Source organism: Oryctolagus cuniculus, chromosome 8 (assembly GCF_051225735.1).
Source record: "Oryctolagus cuniculus isolate XC-2025 breed Fujian yellow rabbit chromosome 8, ASM5122573v1, whole genome shotgun sequence".
Taxonomy (NCBI): Eukaryota; Metazoa; Chordata; class Mammalia; order Lagomorpha; family Leporidae; genus Oryctolagus; species Oryctolagus cuniculus.
Genome location: NC_142874.1, coordinates 139,752,987 through 139,779,226, shown reverse-complemented (window position 1 = coordinate 139,779,226; position 26,240 = coordinate 139,752,987). Strand labels below are relative to the sequence as shown.

Sequence of the window (26,240 nt, the reverse complement as noted above, 5' to 3'; positions counted from 1 at the left end):
ATAAGTCATTCAGAAATCTAGAAAATGTTAAAATGCATGAAGATATGTACAACCAAAAGGGAGAAAAATGTGTGTATGTATGTTCAAACAAGCCAATCTAATTGCAATGCACAGGTCACATTCTCAGTCAAGGAAATGCACATAACTGAACTGGAAGTGAACCAGTGGATGACACCGCGTCCGTTTCTTAGTAACAACCTGCTCTCAATAATGATGGGGTATTCAGCACTCTAGAACCTCTGCTTTCTTTCAAAAACATAGTTCTACAATGATGCTAGATTTGGAGAAATATTCTTCTTAAAAATGTTTAAAAGAAGTACTTCCATCTTTTTATATAAGATTTGACAAGCAATAAAAATAACCCAAGTAAGGCTATTATTAGTATCATCTCGACCAAAAATATACGGATTGTGATGCTACTCTACTTTGCGATCCTGAGCTCTAGGAGCCACTGATGCATGCACACCATCCCTTGATCTGCCTACTCTAGGAGTAAAAATAATTTAATTCTGCCGTACCACCTTGGAAGACAGGCAGGCCTTCACGATGGCACAGACGTAACCGCTGTAAACAGTGTTAGGAATTGTATGGAAGGGGGAATGTCTGGTTCCAAAGGCTTTTAAAATAATAACGACTAGGATAAATGTAAAAGCAAGAAAAAATAATACAATTTGTGCTTGCTAGAATAGATAAGTAGAGCCTTACAAAGGTGTTTTCTATGTTAAGGAATTTATAAATAAAAGATTCTGTGTACCTTGGTGATAAAATAAAAAAGGCTGGCCACTTTTTATGCTAAGTTCAAATGTATTTTTTTGATAATACAAAAAAGTAATCCTTGAAACTCAGAATACATAACAGAACAGAGTACAATAACTTAAGTATTAAACATCTGTATGAAATAACTTGCAAAGTTTGACAAAAATGCACACTTAGAACATGCGGTTATTTAGAAAAAAACAAACAAACAAACAAACAAACACCACCACACTGTTCTGTAGAACCAATGTTATGTCACCACCAGGAGAGCACCGAGCAAGGCACCATTGGAAAGACAACGTACTTGGAAAGTCTCTATCAATACGATCAACGCTAATCTGGTCGAAAAATCGGTGTCTTTGGTAAAAATTCTATGAGGATGACCTGTAAAAGAAGAAGAAGAAGTTTTAAAGAGATTTAAACAGATTTTTAATCTTAAAATTTCAGTTATATTTCTCTCACTTACATCAGTTACAATTTTGAAAATCCATCCACATTTTAAAATAGCAACTTGATACTATTAGAACACATGATTTGATAACACAGAGCTCCATCACTGAACATCTTTCTGGACCTTAACCCAACATGCAACATACATACCTCAGTTCTGAGAGGAGGACTGCGGGAAGTCGGTGGACGGCTGATAAGGCCGGCACCCCCAACACACTGGAGCCCCGCCCCCCGCCCCCAGGCGCACGCACATATGGGTGAACCAGGAAAGCGGCTAGCTCTGAGAACTCACCACCCAGCAGGTGCACCACCCCGCTGGACATGTCTGCTTAACCCCAACAACTCCTGTGTCCCCACTTCCCAGGTGAGGGAACAGCGAGGGCCGGGGAGCTGGCATCTCTGTCTCGTCGCAAAGCCTGGCCCCTCCAGCGCAGACTGGAGCTGAACCCTTAGTCCCAGTTTTCCTTTGGCTTCCCTCATTTATCAACTCAGCTCCCTGGTCTTTAGGTCCTGGCGCTGCCCTAGTTCGACAATACAGGGACTTAAGTTAGCAAAATCAAAGATCAAAATGTGTCCCAAAGGACTTTTTAACAGGAGACTGAAGGAAAATCAACAAAACAAGATGGAAGACCTCTCTCTCTCTCTCTCTCTCTCTCTCTCTCTGCCTTTGCCTCTCTGTAACTCTGCCTTTCAAATAAATATATAAATGTTTTTGAAAAAATTACTTGACTGGAACAGTTTCCAAGTCTGGTGAACTCCCCACTGCTTTCTCATCTCCAGATCTGCACACTGCCGCGAGTTAGCCGTTGGGGCCAGAAACTTCCGTCCGCACTGTCCAGCTCCGCTGGCGTCTGGTCTGCCTCTATAAAGGAGGCACTTGCACTCCCGGCTCAGATGGCCGCGTCCCACTCCGGTTTCTGCCCTGGGTCTGGGCGACTGTGGCTTGCCTGCAGATCACTCACTGCCCCCCGCGCTAGTGCTTTGCCTAACGTCTTTCTCTGGGCCACATCTGCTTGTGTTCTGGTTTCCTACCTATGTGGATAAAGGGATTAGACTACACCACAAGATTTTTCACAGCTCCGAAATTTGACGATTAAATGTTTAAGCTTCTCATGAATCAGTATTCAATAAATTCTTCTGTATGTCAAATATATCTTCAATCAAGTGGTCTTAACAATACTATGACTATATTTGAATTGCTAATTTTTAACAAACATATTCTACAAATTCTTTTTCTTCAGAAGTCACACATAGAGATTGGCTACCAGTCTCATTTTTTTCTAAATTCTATCTGTCTGCCACATTTAAACAAAGAGGGCACCTGCACTGTGTGTGGTGCAGCAGGTTAAAGCCCCAGTCTACAGCACCAGCATCCCATATGGGTGCCAGTTCATGTGCCAGCTGTTCCACTTCTGATCCGGCTCCTTGCTAATGTGCCTGGGAAAGCAGTGGATGATGACCCAAGTCCTTGGGCCCCTGCACCCATGTGGGAGACCTGGAAGAAGCTCCTGGCTCCTGGTTTTCAGATTGGCCCAGGTCTGTCCACTGTGGCCATTTGGGGAGTGAACCAGCAGATGGAAGATTCTCTCTCTCTCTCTCTTTCCATAACTCTTTCAAATAAATAAAATAAATCTAAAAAAAGGTCATCTTTAATAAAAAAAAAAGTATCAATTGGTGTTTGTTTCTAGATGATCTACAATATTCAAAATACGATCAAGAAGAAGTAATTTCCTTTAACAAATGAAATTTCTGTAAGCTACAGAAAAGGAGGGGTAGATAGTTAAAAGGTCCAAAATCATTAGAAAAGGAAGCACCCTCTTCTTACCAGATTATTTGCTATTTTAATTTTTAAAAATTGCTCTTAAGGGCAATTTTTTAAGATTTATTTATTTATTTGAAAGGAAGCAAGAGAGAGAAAGATCTTCCATCTGCTGCATTCCCCAAATGGCTGCAATGGACAGCGCTGAGCAGATCTGAAGCCAGGAGCCAGCAGTTTCTTCCTGGTCCCCCATGCAGGTGCAGGGGCCCAAGGACTTGGGCCATCTTCTGCTGCTTTCCCAGGCCACAGCAGAGAGCTGGATCGGAAGTGGAGCCGTTGGACTGGTGCCCAAATGGGATGCAGGCACTGCAGGCAGTGGCTTTACTGGTTATGCCACAGCGCCGGCCCCTAGGTAATTTTTAAAACCATATAATTCCTACATTCAACTATTGTAAATGTATAAACTCTGAGGCAAATCTAAAAAATATTTTTAGAGCAATTTGAAATTTTTAAATTTTATTCTGGATATCTGAGAGCATGAAAAATAATGAGTTCAGTAGAAGTGCTTATTGTCTAAAAGTTCATGGCAAATTACAGGACATTACAAACAAAGCAAAGCTCAGGATGTTTCGGAAGGTGCTATTTTTAGTTAGTAAAAGAATGTCATAAAGCAATAAATATATTTTATGAATTAATGATATTCAAATCTGTAAATCACAACATTGGGAATAACTTTTATGTTGTCTTCTCCAAAGTCAATTTAGAGATGCACACAGATGCATACAAAATAAGGCTTCAGTTTTAAGCTGTCTGGGTTTATAAATGTAATAAATGTGTTTTCACAAAATCTTTACGTCTCCTAAATAACCATCCCTCCCCTCGAATGCATCCACCAACCCTTTTACTATCTATGACGAAAACATAAAACCAGCATCTCCATAGGTCAACTTCAACAGCTTACCTGAAGGTGCTTTTTTGCGATTATAAAGAAGTACCAAGTGTCTTTCTCAACATCATGAATTTACATGTTCAATGTAATAAAGACAAGACCTACATTATTCAGTGAACTGAATAGAGCTAGTCTGTGAAAAAAGACCTTTAAAAATACCTTTTATGCTCAAGGCTAGAAGTGGGACTTGGCTGTAAGACAATGAAAGAACAGGAAAGTGCTAACAGAGAAAAATGATTTTATGATAATTCCCAACTATTTAAACACTTTTTAAATCCATCTTTTATATACATACACACACAGAGAGACAAAAATTCATCAGGTATGTTACACCCAGCACTTAGCAAAGGCTCTGGCTTGCATTTCCAACAATTACCTCTTCCTGAGGTCTATTTCTTTTAATGTAATAACCTTTCCATATTTACAATCAAACACCCCAGCTCAAGGGAGAATCACACAGATTCACAGCTTCCTACAGTACTGCAAACTTTTCAAAAGGAGAAAAACGGTTCAAGTGCATCAAGGGGTCGGAATTCACGCTACAAACGGGCGAAACCAGGTCACAGGATGAGCGACACGGGCTCTCGGCGCTGACTTGTACGATAATTTTACACAGCAACATTTATCTGGAAGCTCCTCTGACGGCCGCTGAGGTCTACGGGCAGCTCAGAGCTACACAGGCGAAAGGGCTCTTAAGCGCCCATGGATCGGTGAAAGGTTTTCCTCCATACTTGGACACTTGATTAGCATGATATAGAAAAGCCATATCTGACGTGGTTATTCATAGAGCACCTAAAATTTCACACTCCATCAACACATGTTCAGGCTATTTTATCTTGGCAATTAATTTATTATTTTTCAGAACACAGTGAAGCCTTGTTTTCAAGTCATTCATAACTTTATAAATCAGTCTTTGCACATCAAACCATGCATCTGTGAACCGTAGAAAATCCTTGCACTCAGGAGATTCAGCTCCTGACACCTTTGCTGATTAATAATCACGGAAAGAATAAGATCAGAAGCAAAATAAATGATCATTTAATAGAGAAACTCACAAAACAGCCCTTGAACTTACATATTCCATCATGTTGCTCGTTTCACATTTCCTTTTGCTCAGTCTCCAGTGCAAGCACAGCTAGACGGCGGGAGGGAAGGAGAGGCGTGAGCTGCTTCCACTGCGCACCAGCCCGCCCCAGTTGTCCACCTTTCCTATTTCCAGCTCAACAAAAGCATCTGTTTCCATACTGCGCGACTGAGACCCCAGCAGTCCGAAGCCGCTCCCCGTGGCACCCACCTTGTGGTATAACCTATTGTTTTCCCATTCTAATAACTTCTCAATCGATCTTCGTGTCTGAAAGACAAACGAGAAAAAAGTTCACCCTCAACTGGTTTTAGAAAAACTTTGTTTTGCAGCTGCTTTTTATGTGAAAAGGGGAGAGGAAGACACTGGCAGAGCACAGGGTGGTCCAGCACTAAATGGTGTCTTCAGAAAGCTGTTCTAAATTTACCAGCCTCCAACAGAAAGCTAGTGAAATCTCAAACGCTCTATAAAATGTGTAAATTTAAATACACACTTCTTTCAAAATATTTTGGCAATGCTTAAAAAGTAAAGTAAAAAATTTAATGCTTTAGTTAATAAAACACAAATGACTTTCAGGTAAATTAAAAAATAATTGAAAATTAATTAATAAAAAGTTATAAAAATCAAACTAATTTTCTTATCATACTTAAAAGTAATAATCCACATTTAAAAGCCGGTTTACTGATTATTCCACAGATTTTCCAGCCAAAGTTTTTATGTAAATTAACATAAAAGTGTCATCTGGCAGCAAAATCAAAGTCTTCATTCAATAGTACTGTTTCAGGAATCAATTGAGAAATTTACTTCACTTGATTGTTGCAACACATTCTACGCAGGACAGAATGTTTCTTGCTCTGGAGTCTGAATAGAGGAGGAGATAATTCATGGTGCCAGGTGTTAGGATGCGACTGTGACACAGCTGCAGGTGCAGCCCCGACGGAGCTGCCACCCGATCACCCACACCGTGGTGCAGCTGCAGGACGCTTGCATCGACTGTTATTAATGTGGTGCAACGTATTGTAAACAAGCACTGTCAATCCATTCTCAAGATCTGCACACCACCCAGGAATAAGTCAGGTGAAAAATGCTAGTCTTGAACTGGTCTTAAATAATGTAATGCTACATAATCAACTGTTCCTGCTTATTTTAAGCACCCACTGTAATCTGGTGGCCGTTTTACCTTGCAGCAAGCTGAACACCCTGGGCACGCCACGGTCACCTAGGTGCCAACCATGATCCATAATTACCAACAAACCACCACGACTGCCTTCCACTTCCCAAGCTTATGTCATAAAAATCAGAACCCCACCGCCTCTCTGGGCACTAGCAGCCAATGGCTAATTTATTACATTACTTTTTAGAACAGTCTTTCTGGCAAGAATTTTCAAGAAAAAAAATAGTGCCCTTGTTAACAATGATCAGCAGACCTCACTTGTTTCTTTGTAAAGATAGCCTTTTCGAGGCAGCTCTCCTTTTAAATGAAAATAGGGCAGCAGTTATGGTCACACTTTTTGTTAATTTAGTTGCCAGTCAGCCCCAAATCAAAAGAAAATAAGGCTGCAGAGTGTAATTAGCATTCAGTTCAGTCGTTTTGTCCCTTGTCTAGCCCCCAAGCTTTGTTAAAATTGCCATCTGAATGCTGAAGGCTGGAGGGAAATCGATTTGATTCTAATCGCACCATGAAAAGAACATGATCTAACTGCTTTCAGCCCTCCGTAAATCTGTACTAGGTCTTTAGCACAATGCAACTTCCAATTTAAAAAGCACTGAATGTCTCGTCAATGACTTTGTGAAGAAAAAAGAACAAGGAGCAGACATAAAAATTCCAATAGTTGTTTAAGCATTAAAGCTCATTTGCATCACAGCGAACCTGAAAAGGGCTGACCTCGCAACCGCCTCTCAGGTCTGTGAAGCTGTAGCCGTGACAGGCGCGCACTGACAGAGCTCATTGACTCTGAAAGGCTACTCTATCAATGGTGAAGAACGGCACTAGGTCCCCCAGCAGCCTCCGCCTGCCCACCCGCTGCTGAACCAGGGCAAACCGATTCAAAGCCTCGGTCCACCTTGTAATCTTCCTTTCCAGGGCCTTTTAATAACAGATTAAGATTACTATGCAATTTGAGGTTTTACTTTTACTGATGGCTTGGGGGGGCGGGGGCTGGTGGTGACGAAAGAACCAGGGTGGGGGGAAGAAGTTTTCCGAGTCCCTTATTTTACTTTAACATATAAAATAGTTCCCAAAAGATTACCACTGTATTCTGCCAATATTTATTACTCAAGAAGAAAAAAACGTAGCTAGCACCATCACCATTTCATCAGAAACTTAAGCCCTTGCTATATTACAATAAGAGCAGGTCTCATACATGCCATATACATGTACACACACAAGCACACATATACACACAACTTAAAAGTATTAACTATAAATAACTTCAAGCAACTACCAGTATTTGAATAAAAGATAATTACAAAGCATGAACCTTAAATTTCAAAATATTTATTTTGAATAAATTTCAATTTACTCTTTGCATCTAATTAGGACGTTAATGATAGGGTTTCATATAATAATAATTGTATCTTACAATATTTAAGTGTTTGAAATCAAACAAGCTCTGGCACGCCATATTCTGAATAAGTACCTAAAAATAAAATATTTCTATAAACTTGACAGTCTAAGTACTTAAGCTGTGAGTTAGCACCATCTAATCTTGCTATAAAGACTTTTTTCCTGCTTGACAGGTGAAAAAAAAAAAAGAACTTGCACGTGCAGCTTAGTCAGTCACTGCACTTGCATGGCAATGATCTACAGTGAGGCGCAGGTGAGAGCACACAGAACCAGAAAGGAGCCGCTTCCAGCAGGCCAAGGTGACAAGTACACAGATCCCAGCAGTCAGTTAAAACGGGGGTTGGGGGTGGGGGGTGGGGGGAGAAACTGTGCCACAACACGTTCTGTTAGTAGCAACAAAAGCTCAGATTAAATGGGGGGGGGGGGGGAGCTTTAACTACTGAGAATGTTTAACACTCTGCAATTACTTTTAGTTAGCAAAATCAAAATATATTCTCAAGATTGAATACAATGCCAATCTGGCAGATACTGCAAAAATACCACACAGCAGTGCTTATAAAAGCTATCTCAAAGCTTTCCAACAAGAAAAGAAAGCACATTACGATTGCAGCCATCTAGAAATAGAAGTTAAGAACTGATGTCCACGGGGCTGACAGTTATTTCTAACGAAATGAAGGACTATGCCAAACGTTTATGGAAAAACAGAATTAAGACCCAAGTTTTTGCTTGCATGAACAAATTTTCAAGTCTACGCATAGTTTTCTCCACAAAATGCATTTTCCATGAACTTTTGAAAGTATGTTCCTAAAGGTCCTACACCGGCACACTTAATAGTTACTAACTGGACACGCAAACCTAGTCTTATAAAAACCTGCCCTTGGTTTTTAAAAGTTTATGTAAACTCTCAAACGCAAAATTAACATGCATGTGAAACATTATTACATATAGGATCTGCCCACATCAAACACCAACAAAACATCACCTTTCAGTATTCTAGGCCAGCTTCTAAAAATCAGTCATCTTAAAAGAACCTCGCGCTTGTGAAAGCCCCGGGCTGACAGTCATGGGAACCAAAAATCTCCTATTTAGCTGAAAGAACAGGGGAAGGGCAGCCGGGCTTCCCCACGGAGGGTCTTAATCCCCCTCAGGCCCGCCCAGAGCGGAGAGGACAGGTTAGTGGTCCTCACAGAGGATGCCCGTCCCCTGGGGAAGATGATCCTGGATTCCGGCAGAGGCCAGCAGCACAGACTCCTACCATGCAAGTCCGGTCACCTCCCAGGTCGGGGAGGCCAGCGCCACGCATACCCGGGACTCATGGCCGTGACCTCCACGCCAACACCTGGCTCCTCAGAGCCTTCTCACGTGAGCTAACTCTAGCACAGCCATTCAGCCACACTGAAGTGGAAAATGACGACAGAGATTCAAAAACAAGACGGCAGCTGATGTAGTAGTAGCAACTGAGTGCACAACTCTGACTCCCACTCCTACTCCTTCAGTCCCTTGGAAAGCTTTGGTAGAACTGTGGAAACCAGCCCAGACACGAAAACCGCCAGAGAGGTAAAAGGGTCAGAATAATTAACAAAATAGCCAATTAATTAAGGACTGGCAGCAATATTAGACGTGATATACCTCTACAACTACCAAAGAAAGCTTAAAACAGTAAAACACACACTAAATAAATGGAAACATTAAATTACTACAGTAAAAAAACTAAGATTCTCTGAAAATTCAAATGTAACTTCCATGAAGCAATTTTGTAATTTCTCCTTGATACTGTAACTTTTAAGGAATGAACTTCTCATTCCCTAGTATAAACAATGAACCACCACACATACCTAAGTGTCCCAGGTCAGCAGGAACCACTTGGGCCATCTCCCTGTACTGTGCTTCTACTGTTACCACCTTTACCTAGAACATTCATCACAGATGAACATTTACTCACAATCATTTGAAAAAGCAGTTATTCAAAGAAGCGGCTTTCCAGATCTTACTAACAAGGCCACACCTCAGCACGTTCAGAGTACTCACAGCCAAAAAAGAAAACACAAGACATGCCAACTATCACAAAATTCCTCTGAATTTTCCCCAAAGAAATAGAACCATCAGTCCTTACAAGACAAAGACGCTAACGCATGCTAACAAAATGTTAAACAGGATATCCCACTAATAATGATTTATAAAAGTTCAGCTATTTAAACGTACAATTAAAATTTATTTCAATTAGGGGCCCATGCTGTGGCTCTCCAGCTCTCTGCTGTGGCCTGGGAAAGCAGTAAAAGATGGCCCAAGTCCTTGGGTCCCTGCACCTGCATGTGTGCCCTGGAAGAAGCTCCTGGCTTTGGATTGGCCCCAGCTATGGCCATTACAGCCATTTAGGGAGTGGACCAGCAGACCTCCTCTACCTTTCAAATAAATAAATAAATAAATCTTTAAAACCAACGGCAAAGGAAGACCTTTCTCTCTGTCTCTCTCTCTCTCACTGTCCACTCTGTCTGTCAAAAAAAAAAAACAAAACAAAACAATTTCTATTAGATATATCATAACATTACAGAATGTCAAAGCCAAACTTCAAATGTTCAATTTCTTAAATTTTAAGCTTCTAAATTGATGATTGCTTTAGTTATAATAAAGTTTTAAATATATTTATTTTTATTTTAACTTTTATCTTTAGATATCTGTGTAAACAAATTGTTAAAATAAGGAAAACAATGTTTTCAGTTGTGAGTTATTAGAAGGAAACCATAAATAATTTTAAAAGAATTACTTTAATTTAGGAGAAACTTTACCCGATTCTCGTTTGTGTTGAATATTAAATCCTATATTCCAAAGATGTGCAAAAAATTAAACAGCGTATCAAAAAATCATGATACATGAAAAATCTAGATTCATCAACAAGAAAACTAGCATATGAACAGATTCCTCAAAATCATTTTTAAACAAATTCCCTTCCTGTATGTAAAAGCTCTTTTAAAAATTTTAAGTCAATATTAACTTTAAAATAATCTATATATACTAAATATCCAAAAAAGTATCGCTAGAACAACCCTTTCAGTACTGTTTAATAGTAATACTGTTAGGCAGAGATAAGTAAAACAACTGCTAGTATTCTGTGTATCAAAAATATCCTCTTGGGGCAGGCACTGTGGTGCAGGTTAATCCTCTGCCCAGGGCACCGGCATCCCCTGTAGGCACCAGTTCTAGTCCCTGCTCTTCCTTTTCCGATCCAGCTCTCTACTAAGGCCTGAGAAAGCAGAAGATTGCCCAAGAACTTGAACTGGGGCCCCTGTACCCACATGGGAGACCTGGAAGAAGCTCCTGGCTTCAGACAGGCTCAGCTCCAGCAGAAGCGGCCATTTGAGGAGTGAATCAGCCAATGGAAGACCTCTCTCTGTCTCCCCTACTCTGTAACTCCACCTCTCAAATAAATAAAAATCTTTTCAAAAAATCCTCTTGGGGCCGGCGCCGTGGCTCACTTGGCTTAATCCTCCGCCTGTGGCGCCAGCACCCCGGGTTCTAGTCCCGGTCGGGGCATCGGATTCTGTCCCGGTTGCTCCTCTTCCAGTCCAGCTCTCTGCTGTGGCCCGGGAAGGCAGTGGAGGATGGCCCAAGTGCTTGGGCCCTGCACCCGCATGGGAGACCAGGAGAGGCACCTGGCTCCTGGCTTCGGATCGGCGCAGCTTCGGCCATGGTGGCCATTTGGGGGGTGAACCAATGGAAGGAAGACCTTTCTCTCTGTCTGTCTGTCTAACTCTGCCTGTCAAATTTTAAAAAAAAAAAAACCCTCTTAACATATCACTGAGCCGTGATTGATAGGTACTAATAAGAATATCATCAAAAGTATATGATCTAGGCTACTGGGTTGTCATTAACTCTTTTTAAGGTTTATTTATTTGAAAGGTAGAGTTCCAGAGAGAAGAAAAACCTGAGAGAGAGAAAGAAAGGGAGTGTGCGTGCGTGTGTGCGTGGGGGGGGGGGGGGGAGGGAGGGAGGGAGGGGGAGGGAGAGAGAGAGAAGAGAGGGAGAGATAGATATCTGCCATCCGCTGGTTTACTCCCTAGATGGCCGCAACAACCATCATTCCACCAGGTCGAAGCCAGGAGCTTCATCTGGGTCTCCCTTGCAGGTGCAGGCCCCAAGCATTTGGGCCATTCTCCGCTGCTTTCCCAGACGCACTAGCAGGGAGCTGTACTGGAAGCAGAGCAACTAGGACTCAAACAGGCGCCAATACGGGATGCTGGTACTGCAGACGGTGGCTTAACCCTCTGTGCCACAGTGCCTGCCCCTGTCGTCAACTTTTTAAGGTAACACTGCCTACTTTGCGAGTGATACAGTTACTGCTTCTCTCCAGAAAAACACATATAAGTACCAACATAAAATGTTGCACATAATTTTAAGGGAGTTATCTGAAAACATTTCAGAAAATACTAAGATTTCACAAAACTAAAACTGAATTTCAATTAATAGCAGAAAAATTGCTAAGATGAATTTCACTAAAATAAAAAGTACTACTATCAGAGATTTATTTCAAAACCATGTAAGTACAAAAGGGACCAGCAGATAGAACTCAGGTAGAAACAGCAGAGCTGCTGATGGTCACAGGTGACACGGAACAAGAGCAGGGGACCCGGCGGTCCCAGCCAGGGTCTGACCCCTCAGACGCCTTCCTGTGGCTGCAGTACTCACTCTGCACAGCGCGTCTCTAAGGAGCTGTATTGCTCCCACTTCACACGTGAAGAGCACAAAGTAAGACGAGGGTGTGAAGTCAAGATTAGACGGCCTTCAGCCCCACTCTCCACACACTACAGAGCCGTGACTCCGTAAAGAACGCGTTACTTTTTAAAAGGTGCTAAGCTGGGGCCAGCGCTGGGGTGTAGTGCCAGCATCCCATATGGGTGCCGGTTCATGTCCCAGCTGGCTCCACTTCAGATCCAGCTCCCTGCTAACAGCCTGAGAAAAACAGTGGAAGATGGCACTAGTGTTTGGGCCCCTGCCACATATGTGGGAGACCCAGGCCTCGGGCTGATCGAGTTCTGGCTGTTGCAGCCACCTTGGGGGGTGAACCAGCAGATGGAAGATCTGTCTATCTGTCTCTCTCTCTCTGCAATTCTTTCAAACAAATAAACAAAAGATATTATGCTGAGACAAGTAAGTATCTATGACTTACAAGTTATCTAAACCACTAATCAGGTTGTTAGTCTGGAATAGCCAACTTACTCTGAAACTTGATTAATATAATCAAGAAAATAGATGGGAAGAGGTAGATGAAAACTGGAACCTACAGAAACATCAAATGGCCATCTGAGGACTGAAACACATGAGCTGTATTAGAAACTCACTGGGTGGGTCCAAGCAGAGCGTCACAGAAGCAGATGGACAAATCCTGCACACCACACATCAACATGAGGTCTAAGCACGCGCAGAGAACTGATGTCAGTCAGCTCTTGGCAAACACATTTCCTCCAGCTCTAATACAGTGCCCCTCTGCACATGCAAGGCTCGAAGTGCACAGCTTTCTGGGCGCCCTCCTCTACTCTGGTTAACAGCAAACTGTCAGAGTGGGCGTTTACCTAGCAGTTAGGATGCCTGCGTCCCACAGTGGAGTCCCCGGGTTCAATTCCTGTGTGGCAGAGGGTCCCTGCCCCCGCACAGGAAGCCTGGATTGCACGAAGGGAACCAGCTTCAGCCCTGACCCAGCCCCAGCTGCTGCAGGCATTCGGGAAGTAAGCCAGCAGAAGGGAGCGCACTCTCTCCCTCCCTCTCTCTCTCGCTCCCTCCCTCCCTCTCCCTCCCTCCCTCTCTTTCTCTCTCCCTCCCTCTCTTTCTCTCTCCCTCCCTCCTTCTCTCTCCCTCCCTCAAATTTTTTGAATGTCAGTGCTGTTTACAATAATTGCCTTAATTTATATAAGAATCCGCTTTCTTAGTTTCAATGCCAAAGCATTCCTCTAGTTAGGAGGAATCTTTCCTGTGAGGTCACTTTTGCAGGGTGACTGGAATAAGGCTCCCTAAGGGCTACACCTACTACTCGACCCTGTGTGTTATAACAGAGGAGGCAAGAAAAACCCCTTAGGGTTGGGTGCGGCACACCCAGCTCCTGTGTCACTCGGTTCCTGTCCAGCTTACACTACAAGATGTTCTCCACCTCTCCAAGAGTGAACAGGAATGATCCTCAGAACACTCATGGAAAACGTCTATTATGAAGAAAAAACCCTGTGTGTGGAGCGTAACAGCTCCCTGCACCAAAGTAAACTTAACCCCATTTGTCCAGGAACTCGACGGAGTCTCCCTCTTGGGCGCGCACTGCCTCGGGAGGCAGAGGACTCACAGGGCACACGGCAGTTTCTCCTGGGTTTCCGTACTGCACAGAGCCCCTGTGCTGACAGTCTCCGTGCAGTGAGCTCCTGCACTCCTGACAGCCCGCCCAGCCCGCATCAGGGCCAGCGTGGAGGTGTGGTGACGGCAGGACAGCGCCTCCCCAAGCGTCAAGGAAGCCCGTGAATCGAGGAAAGGGAGTGTCCACAGAAACCATGCACTCTGATTGGCCAGGGAGTGGGAACTCAGCAGATGATCTTTGGAAGGCAAAGCATGTTCGTTTGCATTTGTTTTTACAAAAAACAAAGCGAGAGCAATAATACATCAATTCTTAGTTGTCCAACTGTAACTGTGTCTAAGGTCTGAAAAAATGTACTTTCTCTTGTATCCAACTCAACTGCCTCAGTCAAGATATATGAGAATATTTAAATATTAGACAGAAAAAAATTACAAAGATAAATCTTTCAAAAAACTAAAGGGGGCAGGGCACAGCAGAAATTGCTGTAACAATGCCGAGACACTGTTCGGTTCATCGGTTCCTGGATGCGCTTAAGTAAGCCACAGCCTACTTGAGAGCCAGAGGGCCCCACTTGTAGTCTGTGAAGTTCCTTCCAACACACCCTCTTCAAGATGGAGAGTCAGATTTGCAGACGCAAAATGCCAGATGTTCTTTCTACACGAGTGAAAAGGCAGGGTGTCCGGAACCCGCAGCCGGGATTCTGACTGAGATTTAGCTTCGCAAACTAGGAGACCTCCAACAGGTTTCTTGGCCTCTACACTTCAATTTTCTCATCCTTCAGACAGGAAGATATGGCTGTCTACTCTTGGAATTCTGGGAAGTACTCAGTACAAATAAACTGATGAACCCAATCCCTAGTATACAGTAAAGACTCCATAATTATTAGATGTTACCATGATATTTTACAAAAAGAACTATTGTGAAGATTAAATTTAAAAAATTAGGTATATTACGTGCCTTGTTAATAGCAGATATATACTAATTATCCTTCTTTTACTTGTTCCTTGGAGTCTATTATTCCACCGTATATCAACACAGATGCTGTATTTCAGACCAAAAATTTTAAGTTATTCAAATATTGGGAACTTAGAAATTCGGAGTAGCTGGCACTGCGGCTCACTAGGCTAATCCTCCACCTGCGGCACTGGTACCCCAGGTTCTAGTCCCGGTCGGGGCACCGGATTCTGTCCCGGTTGCCCCTCTTCCAGTCCAGCTCTCTGCTGTGGCCTGGGAGTGCAGTGGAGGATGGCCCAAGTGTTTGGGCCCTGCACCCCATGGGAGACCAGGAGGAAGCACCTGGCTCCTGGCTTCCGATCGGCACAGCTCTGGCCATGGTGGCCATTTGGGGGGTGAACCAATGGAAGGAAGACCTTCTCTTTGTCTCTCTAACTCTGCCTGTCAAAAAAAAAAAAAAAGAAAAATTTGGAGTGACTGCTATTACAAACTAAGTATTATATTTTAATTAAAGTAGCTTATAAAGGTCAGATATCTAATATGATGTGAAAGGTTTTCTTAAATATAAAACAGAGGTGTTCCTAATTCAAATATATAAACCTATAATCCGAGTTTATTTCTCTAGGTTTGCCTGACAGATTTCTGTAAATCACGTTTCTCTTTGTAAACACAGCTTATGCTGCCAGGTCTACAACCACACTCTGAGACAGGCAGAGTAAGATCGGGAAGTGAGCCCTGCCCCACGAGACCAGGCTCCCGAGGGACTTCTGCAGGAGCAGCACAGAGGCGCACAGGGGGCAGCGGGGAGCGAGGTCACCGCAGCCGGTGAAAGCCGCTACAGGTGCAGGCCACGCAGTCCCGAGAGCTGGCACTGGCGCCGAGAGACCCGACCAGCAACAGCAGACAGGAGCACGCTCATCCGTCATCCCCTGTTCACTAAAGCTCGTCAGGATCCCCTTCACGAAGACTGCAACAGAACGCTTTCCGCAGGCTGGGCTGGGCTGGGCTTCATTACCTGCGACATGCGGAGATTTCTCTACCTAGCTCTTTCTTTCTTTACACGCTCACAACCTTTCTTGTACTAGGATGCAAAGTCTGGAGCACACTCCAGTGCAGGGCTACTGGACCACCGTCCGTCCACTAGGTGAGTGGACTTAGATTCCCCCAGACTCAGATACACCCAGCTTTCACACGATTCCCCCCGGGTTCACTTCCCCTTGAGTTTCTTTAAGTCTTTAAGGCTGTATCCAGCTTAAAAAGCCCTCTATTCCGCACTTCTGCCATGTAGATTCTCAACTCCTACTACACTCTGACCAGAGGAACTCACATGACTGGATATTCAAACTTCAAGGTGAAAGAAATTATATTCAGGAGTAAACCCAGGTATAACCAGAACTTTAAATAAAAGAAATTTTATTTTTTAAAGAGAAAATAAAACATTTCAAAAACTAAGTAGCAATGTCTACAAAAACTCACAGAAGAAGAAATTTTAAGAAATTTGTCTGAAAATATTTACCGACAACATTTACTTCTCAAAGATTCTGAGAGCTAGAAAATACCTGTGAGGTAACAGCTCAGAGGCGTGGCCAGCTCCCAGCAGTGGTCTGCTCCGCCCTACACCTGATCGCACTGTTCCTACAGAGCTCTGCGGGTTCCACCCATGGGCAAGGCGCTTCCCTCCGCCCAGGAGTCTCGTTGGGACCCGTGAAGCCCACATCTTCTGAAACGCCATCATCTCACCAAGCCAAGGATGTTAGCGGCTAGACAAACACACTCACCCACCCCAGGCAGAGGCCAGGCAGTGCGAGGCTCCAGGAGTGTGGCGGGACGAGACCGACCCGGCAGTAACCACGACACTGGCGGAACAAGACCGACCCCTCCACAGTAACGACGACAGCACTGCTGTGAACTGAAGGCCGCCACGAGGAGACGCTCTCAAACACTACACACGCACTCACTCTAGTTCTCCAAACAACGCTGAAGGAAGGGATCCCCTCATTTCAGAGAAGTAGGAACGGAGGTTGAGAGAACAGCTAGCTGTGTGTCACATTGCAGACCAGGAAGGTCTAGCACCAAAGAGGAGTCCCAGCCACCACGCACTGCCAGCTACTTCCCTGTTCCCAAGTGAGTGACTCCCTGACACGGAACTGAACACAAATAAGAACACAGGTGGAATGCAGGTAAACAATACTTACAGCAAATCCATACAGAGGGCACTTTGAGGAAGCCACACAGGGGCTGGCACTATGGCCTTGCTGGTAAAGCTGCCGCCTATAGTGCCAGCATCCCATGTGGGTGCCGGTTCGAATCCCGGCTGCTCCACTTCCGATCCAGCTATCTGCTGTGGCCTGGGAAAGCAGCAGATGGCCCAATTCCTTGGGCCACTGCACCTGCGTGGGAGATCTTAAGACGCTCCTGGCTCCTGGCTTCGAATTGGCCCAGCTCAGCCACTGCGGCCATTTGGGGAGTGAAGCAGCGGATGGAAGATCTCTCTCTGCCTCTGCCTCTCTGTAACTCTACCTTTCAAATAAATAAATCTTTTTAGGAAAAAAAAAAAAAAAAGGAAAGCCACACAATTCTGGTCATCATATACCAGCAAATGAAGCATCTCAAGAAAGGAAGTAAGCCAGCAGGCGCCGCAGCTGAGGCTAATCCTCCGCCTGCGGCGCCGGCACCCCGGGTTCTAGTCCCGGTTGGGGCACTGGATTCTGTCCCGGTTGCCCCTCTTCCAGGCCAGCTCTCTGCTGTGGCCAGGGAGTGCAGTGGAGGATGGCCCAGGTGCTTGGGCCCTGCACACGCATGGAGACCGGGAGGAGGCACCTGGCTAGGCCATAGTGCCAGCCCCTGTGTGGCTTCCTCAAAGTGCCCTCTGTATGGATTTGCTGTAAGTATTGTTTACCTGCATTCCACCTGTGTTCTTATTTGTGTTCAGTTCCGTGTCAGGGAGTCACTCACTTGGGAACAGGGAAGTAGCTGGCAGTGCGTGGTGGCTGGGACTCCTCTTTGGTGCTAGACCCTCCTGGTCTGCAATGTGACACACAGCTGCTCTCTGCTACGCGCCGGCCATAGCAGCCATTTGGGGGGTGAACCAACGGAAGGAAGACCTTTCTCTCTCTCTCTCTCTCTCTGTCTAACTCTGCCTGTCAAGAAAAAATAGAAAGGAAGTAAGACAACTGCCAGGTGACGGCGCTGGCAGAGCGGCTAGCGTGTTCACTCGCAACACTGGCGTTCCGCGGTCAGGTGCCAGTTCTGCCTCAGTCCAGCGTCCCACTACATTCCCAGGAGGCAGTGGGCGAAGCACTGCCGCCCACCTGGAAGGACCAGGACGGCTCCCGGCTCCCGGCTCCCGGCTCCCGGCGCTGGCCTGGCCCCACCCTGCCTGTTGCAGCCATCTGGGGAGTGAACCAGCAGATGGAAGCTCTTTCTCTCTCACCCTCTCTCTCTGTCTCTGTCTCCTCCTCTCAAATAAATGAATACATCCATGAAAGAAGCTGGTATGGAAACAGTTAATATCCAGGGCTGTTCATTCAGAAAGGGCAAAGACTTCCAGCACATAAAAACAAAGTCTACAAAATCACTAACATTGGGATCTGACATTCGTTTGTGCAAAAGAAGGATGATACAAGTTTCCTGGGAAAAAAAACAAACATAAACTAAGAAACACTACAACACACTTTTCAAACAGTGAGCCAGGCGGGAAGCACAGGAAAGTGATGCTCACTTGGCTGGACATAGGCTTCCTAAGTGACAAAACTACAGTGCAGGCACAGTCGAGAAGCAAAGTGTGAACAAAAATAAATTTTTGCCAAGTAAATGTCATAAAATCTATTTAATAAAGCTAAAGTATTTCATTCATTGGCAAGTTCCTTGGGCTCTTATAAAAACCCCATTAAGGGGCCAGCGCTGTAGTGTACCGGGTAGAACTGCAGCCTGCAGTGTCGGTATCCCATGTGGGCACTGGTTTGAGTCCCAGTTGCTCCACTGCTGATCTGGCTCTCTGCTGTGGCCTGGGAAAGCCGTGGAGGATGGCCTGGGTCCTTGAGCCCCTGTGCCCATGTGGGAGACCCAGAGGAAGCTCCTGGCTCCTGGCTTCAAATTGGCGCAGCTCCATTGTGGCCAACTGGAGAACGAACCAGCGAACGGAGGACCTCTCTCTCTCTCTCTTTCTCTCTCTGTGTAGCTCTCACTTTCAAATAAATAAATAAATCTTTTTTTTTTTAAAAAAGACCCCATTAAAAGGCTAAAGTTGCCTATTTTATTGCCTTCTAAGCACTGATAACTGTTTGAAATTATTTTGTGTTTATTTTCTTGCTTTTATCTATCTTTTAAGTCCACAAAAGGAACCACTTAACCTCAGAATCTAAACCAGTACCAAGCCTACAGTGTTGCTTCAGGAATACTCAGTAAATTAAAGAATAAAAACAGCTATAAGTCCAAGGATAGCACATGGCAGTATAAAGAAATGGTTACCAAACCCAGAAATTTTTTTTTTTTAATAGAGTTACACAGTCAGAGAGACAGAAAGGTCTTCCTTCCGTTGGTTCACCCCCAAAATGGCCACCACGGCTGGAGCTGCACCAATCCGAAACCAGGAGCCAGGTGCTTCCTCCTGGCTCCCATGCAGGTGCAGGGCCCAAGCTCTTGGGCCATCCTCCACTGCTTTTCCAGCCCACAGCAGAGAGCTGGACTGGAAGAGGAGCAACCGGACTAGAACCCAGCGCCCACATGGGATGCTGGCGCCGCAGGCAGGATTAACCAAGTGAGCCATGGCACCGGCCCCAGACCCACAAATTTCTTAAATATGCTTTATCTTCCTAGTTTGTCAACTTAATAAGTCATTTGAAGTATTTTCTATTAAAATAAATATAAATTATATAAACAGAATATAAAATTCAAGGATCTGAAGCACAACACAAGCCTTCAAATATTTTTGCGACTACAAGTGGCTACTTCCTATTTTTAAGAACACATATTTGTCTTTTGTTCTTACAACTACTTCATGAGAAACAGGAAAAGTACTTACAAACTTATACTAGCTCTGCACTCTCCTAGCCAATTCTCCTAAAAGAACTGCTAAGGCAGAGAAGTAAGACACAAAAAGTCATACTCTGTAACATTTGTATAAACTATTCAGAATGGGCAAAGCCATAGAGACAAAACACAGACTGGGATGGCCAAGGGCTGCGGGGAGAAGGCAAGGGGCAGACACGGATTATTGGGAAGTTTTACTTTGCAGTAACAGAAATGTTTTAGAACCAGGTTAGAGGGGGCTGGCACTGTGGCGCAGTGGGTTAACGCCCTGGCCTGAAGCGCCAGCATCCCATATGGGTGCTGGTTTGAGACCCGGCTGCTCCACTACTGATCTAGCTCTCTGCTATGGCCTGGGAAAGCAGTAGAAGATGGCCCAAGTCCTTGGGGCCCTGCACCCACCTGGGAGACCCAGAAGAAGCTCCTGGCTCCTGGCTTCAGAATGGCCCAGCTCCAGTTGTTTTGGTCATTTAGGGAGTAAACCAGAGGAAGGAAAACTCTCTCTGCCTCTGCCTCTCTGTAAATCTGCCTTTCAAATAAGTAAATAAATCTTTTTTAAAAATTAAGAAGGAAGAAAATAAGAAAAAAATGGAAACAAAAAACTGATGGGGGGAGACAAATTCCAAAATGAAAGACTTAAACTTAGGCGTCAATAACCATAAGAATGATAAATATTGCAAAATCTCCAACTAAATGTTAGAGAGTGTCAGACTGAATAGAAAAGCAAGATCCAACACTGCTTATAATAAATGAACTTTCAATAAAAACCACAAATAAGCTAAAACAGTGGCAAGTGTTGGGGTTAGGGGACTAACACCTGACACAGCAGGAAGATACTGTGTAGGACTTCTGTAGCCCCTATCAGAGTGCCTGGGTTCAAGTCCCAGCTCTGCTCCCAAGACCAGTTTCCTGCTAATGAGCACCCTGGGAGGCGGCAGGTGATGGCTCAAGTACTTGGGTTCCTGCCACTCATGTGGGAGAAACACAGTTCCAGTCTCCTGGCTTTGGCTTGGACCAGCCCCAGCTACTGTGGGCACTTGGGAATTAGTAGATGGGAGATATATTTGTGTCTATCTCTCTGTCTCTGCCATCCAAATAAAACGAAAATAAATAAAAGGCTGCTGCTGTGGCGCAGCAGGTAAAGCCGCGACCTGCAGTGCTGGTATCCCATATGGGCGCCGGTTCGAGTCCCGGCTGCTCCACTTCCAATCCAGCTCTCTGCTAGGGCCTGGGAAAGCAGTGGAGGATGGCCCAAGTGCTTGGACCCCTGCACCCACGTGGGAGACCCAAAGAAGTTCCTGGCTCCTGGCTTTGGATCGGTGCAGCTCCAGTCATTGCGGCCATCTGGGGAGTGAACCAGCGGATGGAAGACCTCTCTCTCTGCCTGTCCTCCTCTCTCTGTGTAACTCTGACTTCAAGTAAAATAAATAAATCTTTAAAAAAAATGTTAAACTGAAACCAAGGGAGTATAAAATATTAATAGAAACAGTGAAATCAAAGACAGGTCTTTGAGAAGATCACAATATTCACAACTGCTCACAGAAAAACAAAGCGACACACAAGACAATTTCAGGAATGAGAGTGGTACCATGACTAAAGATATTACAGACAGTAAAAAGGAAGGCAATAATATTACTAATTGTATGCCTATAATTCAACACCTTAAATAAAGTGGACAAATTCCTTAAAAAACACAAACCATAAAGCTCAACCAAGATAAAACAGATGGCCTGAGAAGTGTCACATAAATTAAAGTTGAATTTGTAGTTAGACAAGTAAAAAATTAGAACAAGGAACATTTGAGGACCAGATGGCTTCACTAGTGACTTCTAAAATTTAAGGAGGAAATAACACAGATTCTCTAAATTCTTCCAGAAAACTGAAAAGATTACTTCCCACCTCGTCTTCTGAGGTCATATTAACCCAAAATGGAAAACGCCAACCTACCTATCTCTAGAAGAACACAGAGGAGGAAAGCTTTGTGACCTGGGTCTAGGAGGAGTTACTAGATACAATGCTAACAGCAACATTCGTAAAAGAAAAAGTGGGACACACAGTACTTCATCAACACTGGAAAAGACTGTTGGAAAATGAAGACAAATGGCTGGTGGAAGAAAACGTTGCAAAGCAGATATTTGTATCTAGAATATATAAAGAATCTTCAAACTCAGCAACAAGAAAACATACATGGGGCAAAAGGTAAGAAGAGAGAGGTCACCAAAGGAGGGACACAAACGGCAAACAGGCCTGAAAAGATGCTCCGCATCATTAGGAACATGCAAACTCAGACCACAGTGACGATGCCACAGATCTTTCAGAATGACTGAAACTGAAGACTAATTACCATGGGGCCAGCACTGTGGCATAGCGGGTAGAGCCGCTGCTTGCAGTGCCAGCATCCCATACGGGCGCCGGTTCGAGTCCCAGCTGCTCCACACCCAATCCAGCTCCCTATTAATGCACCTGGGAAACCACCAGAAGATGGCCCAAGTCCTTGGGCCACTGCACCTATGTGGGACACTTGGAAGAAGCTCCTGGCTCCTTGCTTCGGATCAGCCCTGCTCCATCTATTGCAGCCATTTGAGGCGCGAGCCAGCAGATGGAAGACCTCTCTCTCTCTCTCTCTCTCTGCCTCTCTATAACTCTACCTTTCAAATAAATAAATAAATCTTAAAAAAAAAAAAAGACTAACCATATTAAACATTGACAAGGATATAGCAGAACACACTCTGCTAGTGGAAATATAAAATTATAGTACCTCCACTTTTGCAAACAGTTTCTCAGTTCCTTAAAAAGTTATACATACATGTATCACATGATCAAGTCACTCCACTTTTAGAAGTTAGAAAAGAAAGAAGATACCCAAAGGTGCCAGTGCTATGGCTCAGCAGGTTAAAGCCCTGGCCTGCAGCACCAGCATCCCATATGGGAGCCAGTTCAAGCCCTGGCTGCTCCACTTCCAATCCAGTTCCCTGCCAATGTGCCTGGGAAGGCAGCAGAGGATGGCCCAAGTGCTTGAGCCCCTACACCCACATGGGAGACCCAGAAGAAGCTCCTGGCTCCTGGCTCTACCCTGGCACAGTCCTGGCTGTTGCGGCCAATTGGGGAGTAAACCAGCAGATGGAAAATCTCTGTCTCTCCTTTCTCTAATTCTGCCTTTCAAATAAATAAATAAATCTGTGAGAAAGAAAGAGAAAGCAAGGAAGGAAGGAAGAAAATGTCAGTGAAAGACTAGACCGAGAGTGTTCTGAGCAGCTTTATTTATAGAGAGAGGCCGTGGAAACAGCACCCACACCCATTAGCAGGTAAAAGGATAAACAAGTGTGGAGTGTGACAACACAGTTGAGTCTCGACATGACGACGATGAAACCACGAGAAACATGAGCTGTATGATTCCACTTATATACAGCCTAGGAAACGCGAACTGATCTCCAGTGCCAGACAGAGAGCAGTTGCCTGGGAGGAGTGGGAGGGACTACAAAGAGACACAAGGAAACTTTCAGGAGTGAGCAATCTGCTCCCTGTCTGATGGAAGTGTGTGTAAGTGTGTGGGTGCGTGGCAAGGCTATGCTGTATACTGTATTTTGCATGCTGTAGATCTGTAGTTGACTGTGTCACTAATAACTCAATAGATGTCATTACTGAGATATACCGTATTCAAGGCCACAAACCTTCACACAGTCAAGAGAACTGAAATTATACAAAGTGTGCTGGCTAACCACAATGGAATTGAACTAGAAATCAGTAAGAGAGGTCTGTGGAAAGTCTCCAAATATTTATAGAGTTCAAACAACACACTCTTTAGTAATTCATAAATCAAAGAAGCCTCAGGGAAAATGTACTGAATGAAAGTAAAAACATGACATATAAAAATGCACAGAATACCATCAAAGCTGGCATTAAATGCTCTATCAGAGATAAAGAAATGACAGTCAATGACTTCCACCTTCAGAAACCAAAACAGGAACACTCAGTATGTGTTTGAAAAGTCTGAAAAGAGAAGCTAAAACAGAAGAGTAAATGAAGTCAAAGCAAGAAATAATTAAGGTAAGGGCAAACATCAATGAAAGTCAAAACAGAAAAATAGAGAAAATCAGGAATAAAAGGAAGGAGTCATTCTTACCACTCCTACACAGCATTTTACTGGTAGTCTCACCCAGTGGGGGGAAAAGAGAAAAAGAAAGACGTATACACATTGCATGCTAAGAAATAAAACTGTCCCAACTGTCAGACAACAGTCATCTATGTAAAAATCCTATGGCATCTCAAAACACAATGCTAAAATACAAAATAATCACATTTTATATATTACATTTTACATTTTACTAACTTATTAGAAAAAGAGAGAGAAAGAAACAGAAACAGACAGAGCAAGCTGGTTCACTCCCCAAATGCTTCCAATAGGCAGGGTTGGTGGGCCAGGCCAAAGCCAGGAGCCTAGAGCTCATTCCAGGTCTTCCACACCTATCACCCCCACCTGCTGCCTTCCAGCGTGCACACAAGCAAGAAACCGCCATCAGAAGCAGAGCTGGCCCTCCAATATGGGAGCTGGGCAACCCAAGGAGCCTCTTCACCAACGTGCCAAACGACTGCTGCATAGAAATTGAAATAGAAAACAACACCAAGCATAAAATACAAAGAAGTGCGTATTACGTTTAATGAAACATGCACTTGAGGGACTAGCACTGCGGCACAGGGGGTTAAGCCACTACTTGCAACACCTACATTGTGGGGAGCAATTCGGACTATACTGTTACTGGAATTAAGATTTATTCTATGCATCTGCTCTCCCACAATATGGCGCTGGGAGAGAAGTAAACAGCTTCTACCCAGCTGCCTCTCACCAACTTGACAAGCTGCAGGAGCTGCTCCTGATTGGAGGAGAGCGGCGTGCTCGGCGTGTGGGCAGCCGAGTTGGGATTGGTGGAGAGGACTATATAGGAGGAGAGAGACGGCATGGTGGTGTGGGTTGGTTGGAGAGTGCGTTGGAGAGTTCGCGGGGAAGTTCGTTACTTCGTTCTTTCTCATTTCTCTCTACTCATTCTTGCTTTGGGAGTTTGCTGTTTACTTATTCTTACTTTACTATAGAAAGGACTTGTAAAAAAGGGGAACAACAAGCGCCCGGTCCGGTGCGGCTCCTCCGCGTGCGGAGGAGCAGCACTACATCTCGCACGAGAGTGTTGCTTCAAGTCCCAGCTACTCCACTTCTGAGCCAGCTCCCTGCTAATGCACTTGGGAAAGCAGAGGAAGATGGCCCAAGTGCCTGGGGCTCTGCCACCATGTGGGAGACCCAGATGGGAGTTCCTGGCTCCTGGCTCAGCCTGGTCCAGCCCCAGCCATTGCAGCCACCTGGGGAGTGAATCAGCAAATGGAAGAACTCTATCTCTTCCTCTCTGTCTGCCTTTCAAATAAATAAATAAACTTTAAGAAAAATTTAATATGCACATGATCTGCATGCTATGCAAAAAACTACAAAACACTAGTGAAAATTATCAAATACCTAAGTAATAAATACATGAGATGTGTCACACTCGTGGTTTGGCAGACTAAGATTTCAGTTTTACCCAAATTTACAAACTGAATGTAATCCTAGTCAAAATCTCTGAGTTTCTGAGGATATTGAGAAGCTGATTCTAAAGTTTCAAAGGAAAGGCAAAGAAGTAAGAATAACCAAAACAGTTATGAAAAAGAACAGACTTGGGAGACTAATCCCATCTGAGCTCCAGACTCATGAAGCCATGCTAAACAAGACAGAGCAATGTTAGCACCAAACAGATACACAATCAACAGACCTACAGAGGCCAGAAACGACTTTGACAACGCACATGGCAAAGCTCTGGAGCAAGGGCAGTCTTCCCAACAAGTAGCGCGGAAAACCGTGAAAACGGACTCAAAATGCGTCACAGACCCAAATACAAGAGAAGACAAAAGAGAATGTTTGTGTACTTGGTTTAGGCAAATCCTGAGATACAACACTAAAAGCACAATCTATTTTTTAAGTGATAAATTGGACTTCATCGAAATTAAAACCTCTTCTCTGCCAAACATGATGGTAAGAGGATGGAAAGGCATCCTACAGACTGCAGAGCCATTGTCTGTGCACATTTGACAGGGAACTTACATACAGAATTGTATAAAGAATTCTAAAAAAGGAACAAGTGCTTAACAAAGAGGATGTACAAATGGCATTCAATAGCATTAGCAGGATAGTATACATCAAAACCACAATGAAATACCACCATGTATCTAGGAGAATGAACAGAATTTCTGGACGTGCCAAGCCCTGATCAGACGCTGAGCAACTGGACACTGCTGGTCAGAAAGAAGGCAGAATGGCTCACCCACTCTGGAAATCTCTTCTGAAACTGA

General features: G+C 44.2%; 1 protein-coding gene across 3 annotated transcripts in view; it reads right to left on the bottom strand.

Annotated features, from left to right (window-relative positions):
- Nucleotides 1-784: 784 nt before the first annotated feature.
- Nucleotides 785-26,240, bottom strand: part of CHIC2 (cysteine rich hydrophobic domain 2) — a 51,007-nt gene continuing 25,551 nt past the window's right edge. For 2 of the 3 annotated variants that reach the window (XM_051835055.3, XM_051835054.3), the window contains exons 4-6: nt 5,209-5,265; nt 4,990-5,049; nt 785-1,140 (exon numbers count right to left, since the gene is read on the bottom strand). In XM_051835055.3, coding sequence (XP_051691015.1) covers nt 1,090-1,140; nt 4,990-5,049; nt 5,209-5,265 — 168 coding nt within the window. In that variant the 3' untranslated portion in view covers nt 785-1,089. The remainder of the gene's footprint in view (nt 1,141-4,989; nt 5,050-5,208; nt 5,266-26,240) is intronic. The other variant, XM_089302811.1, reaches the window with a different exon arrangement.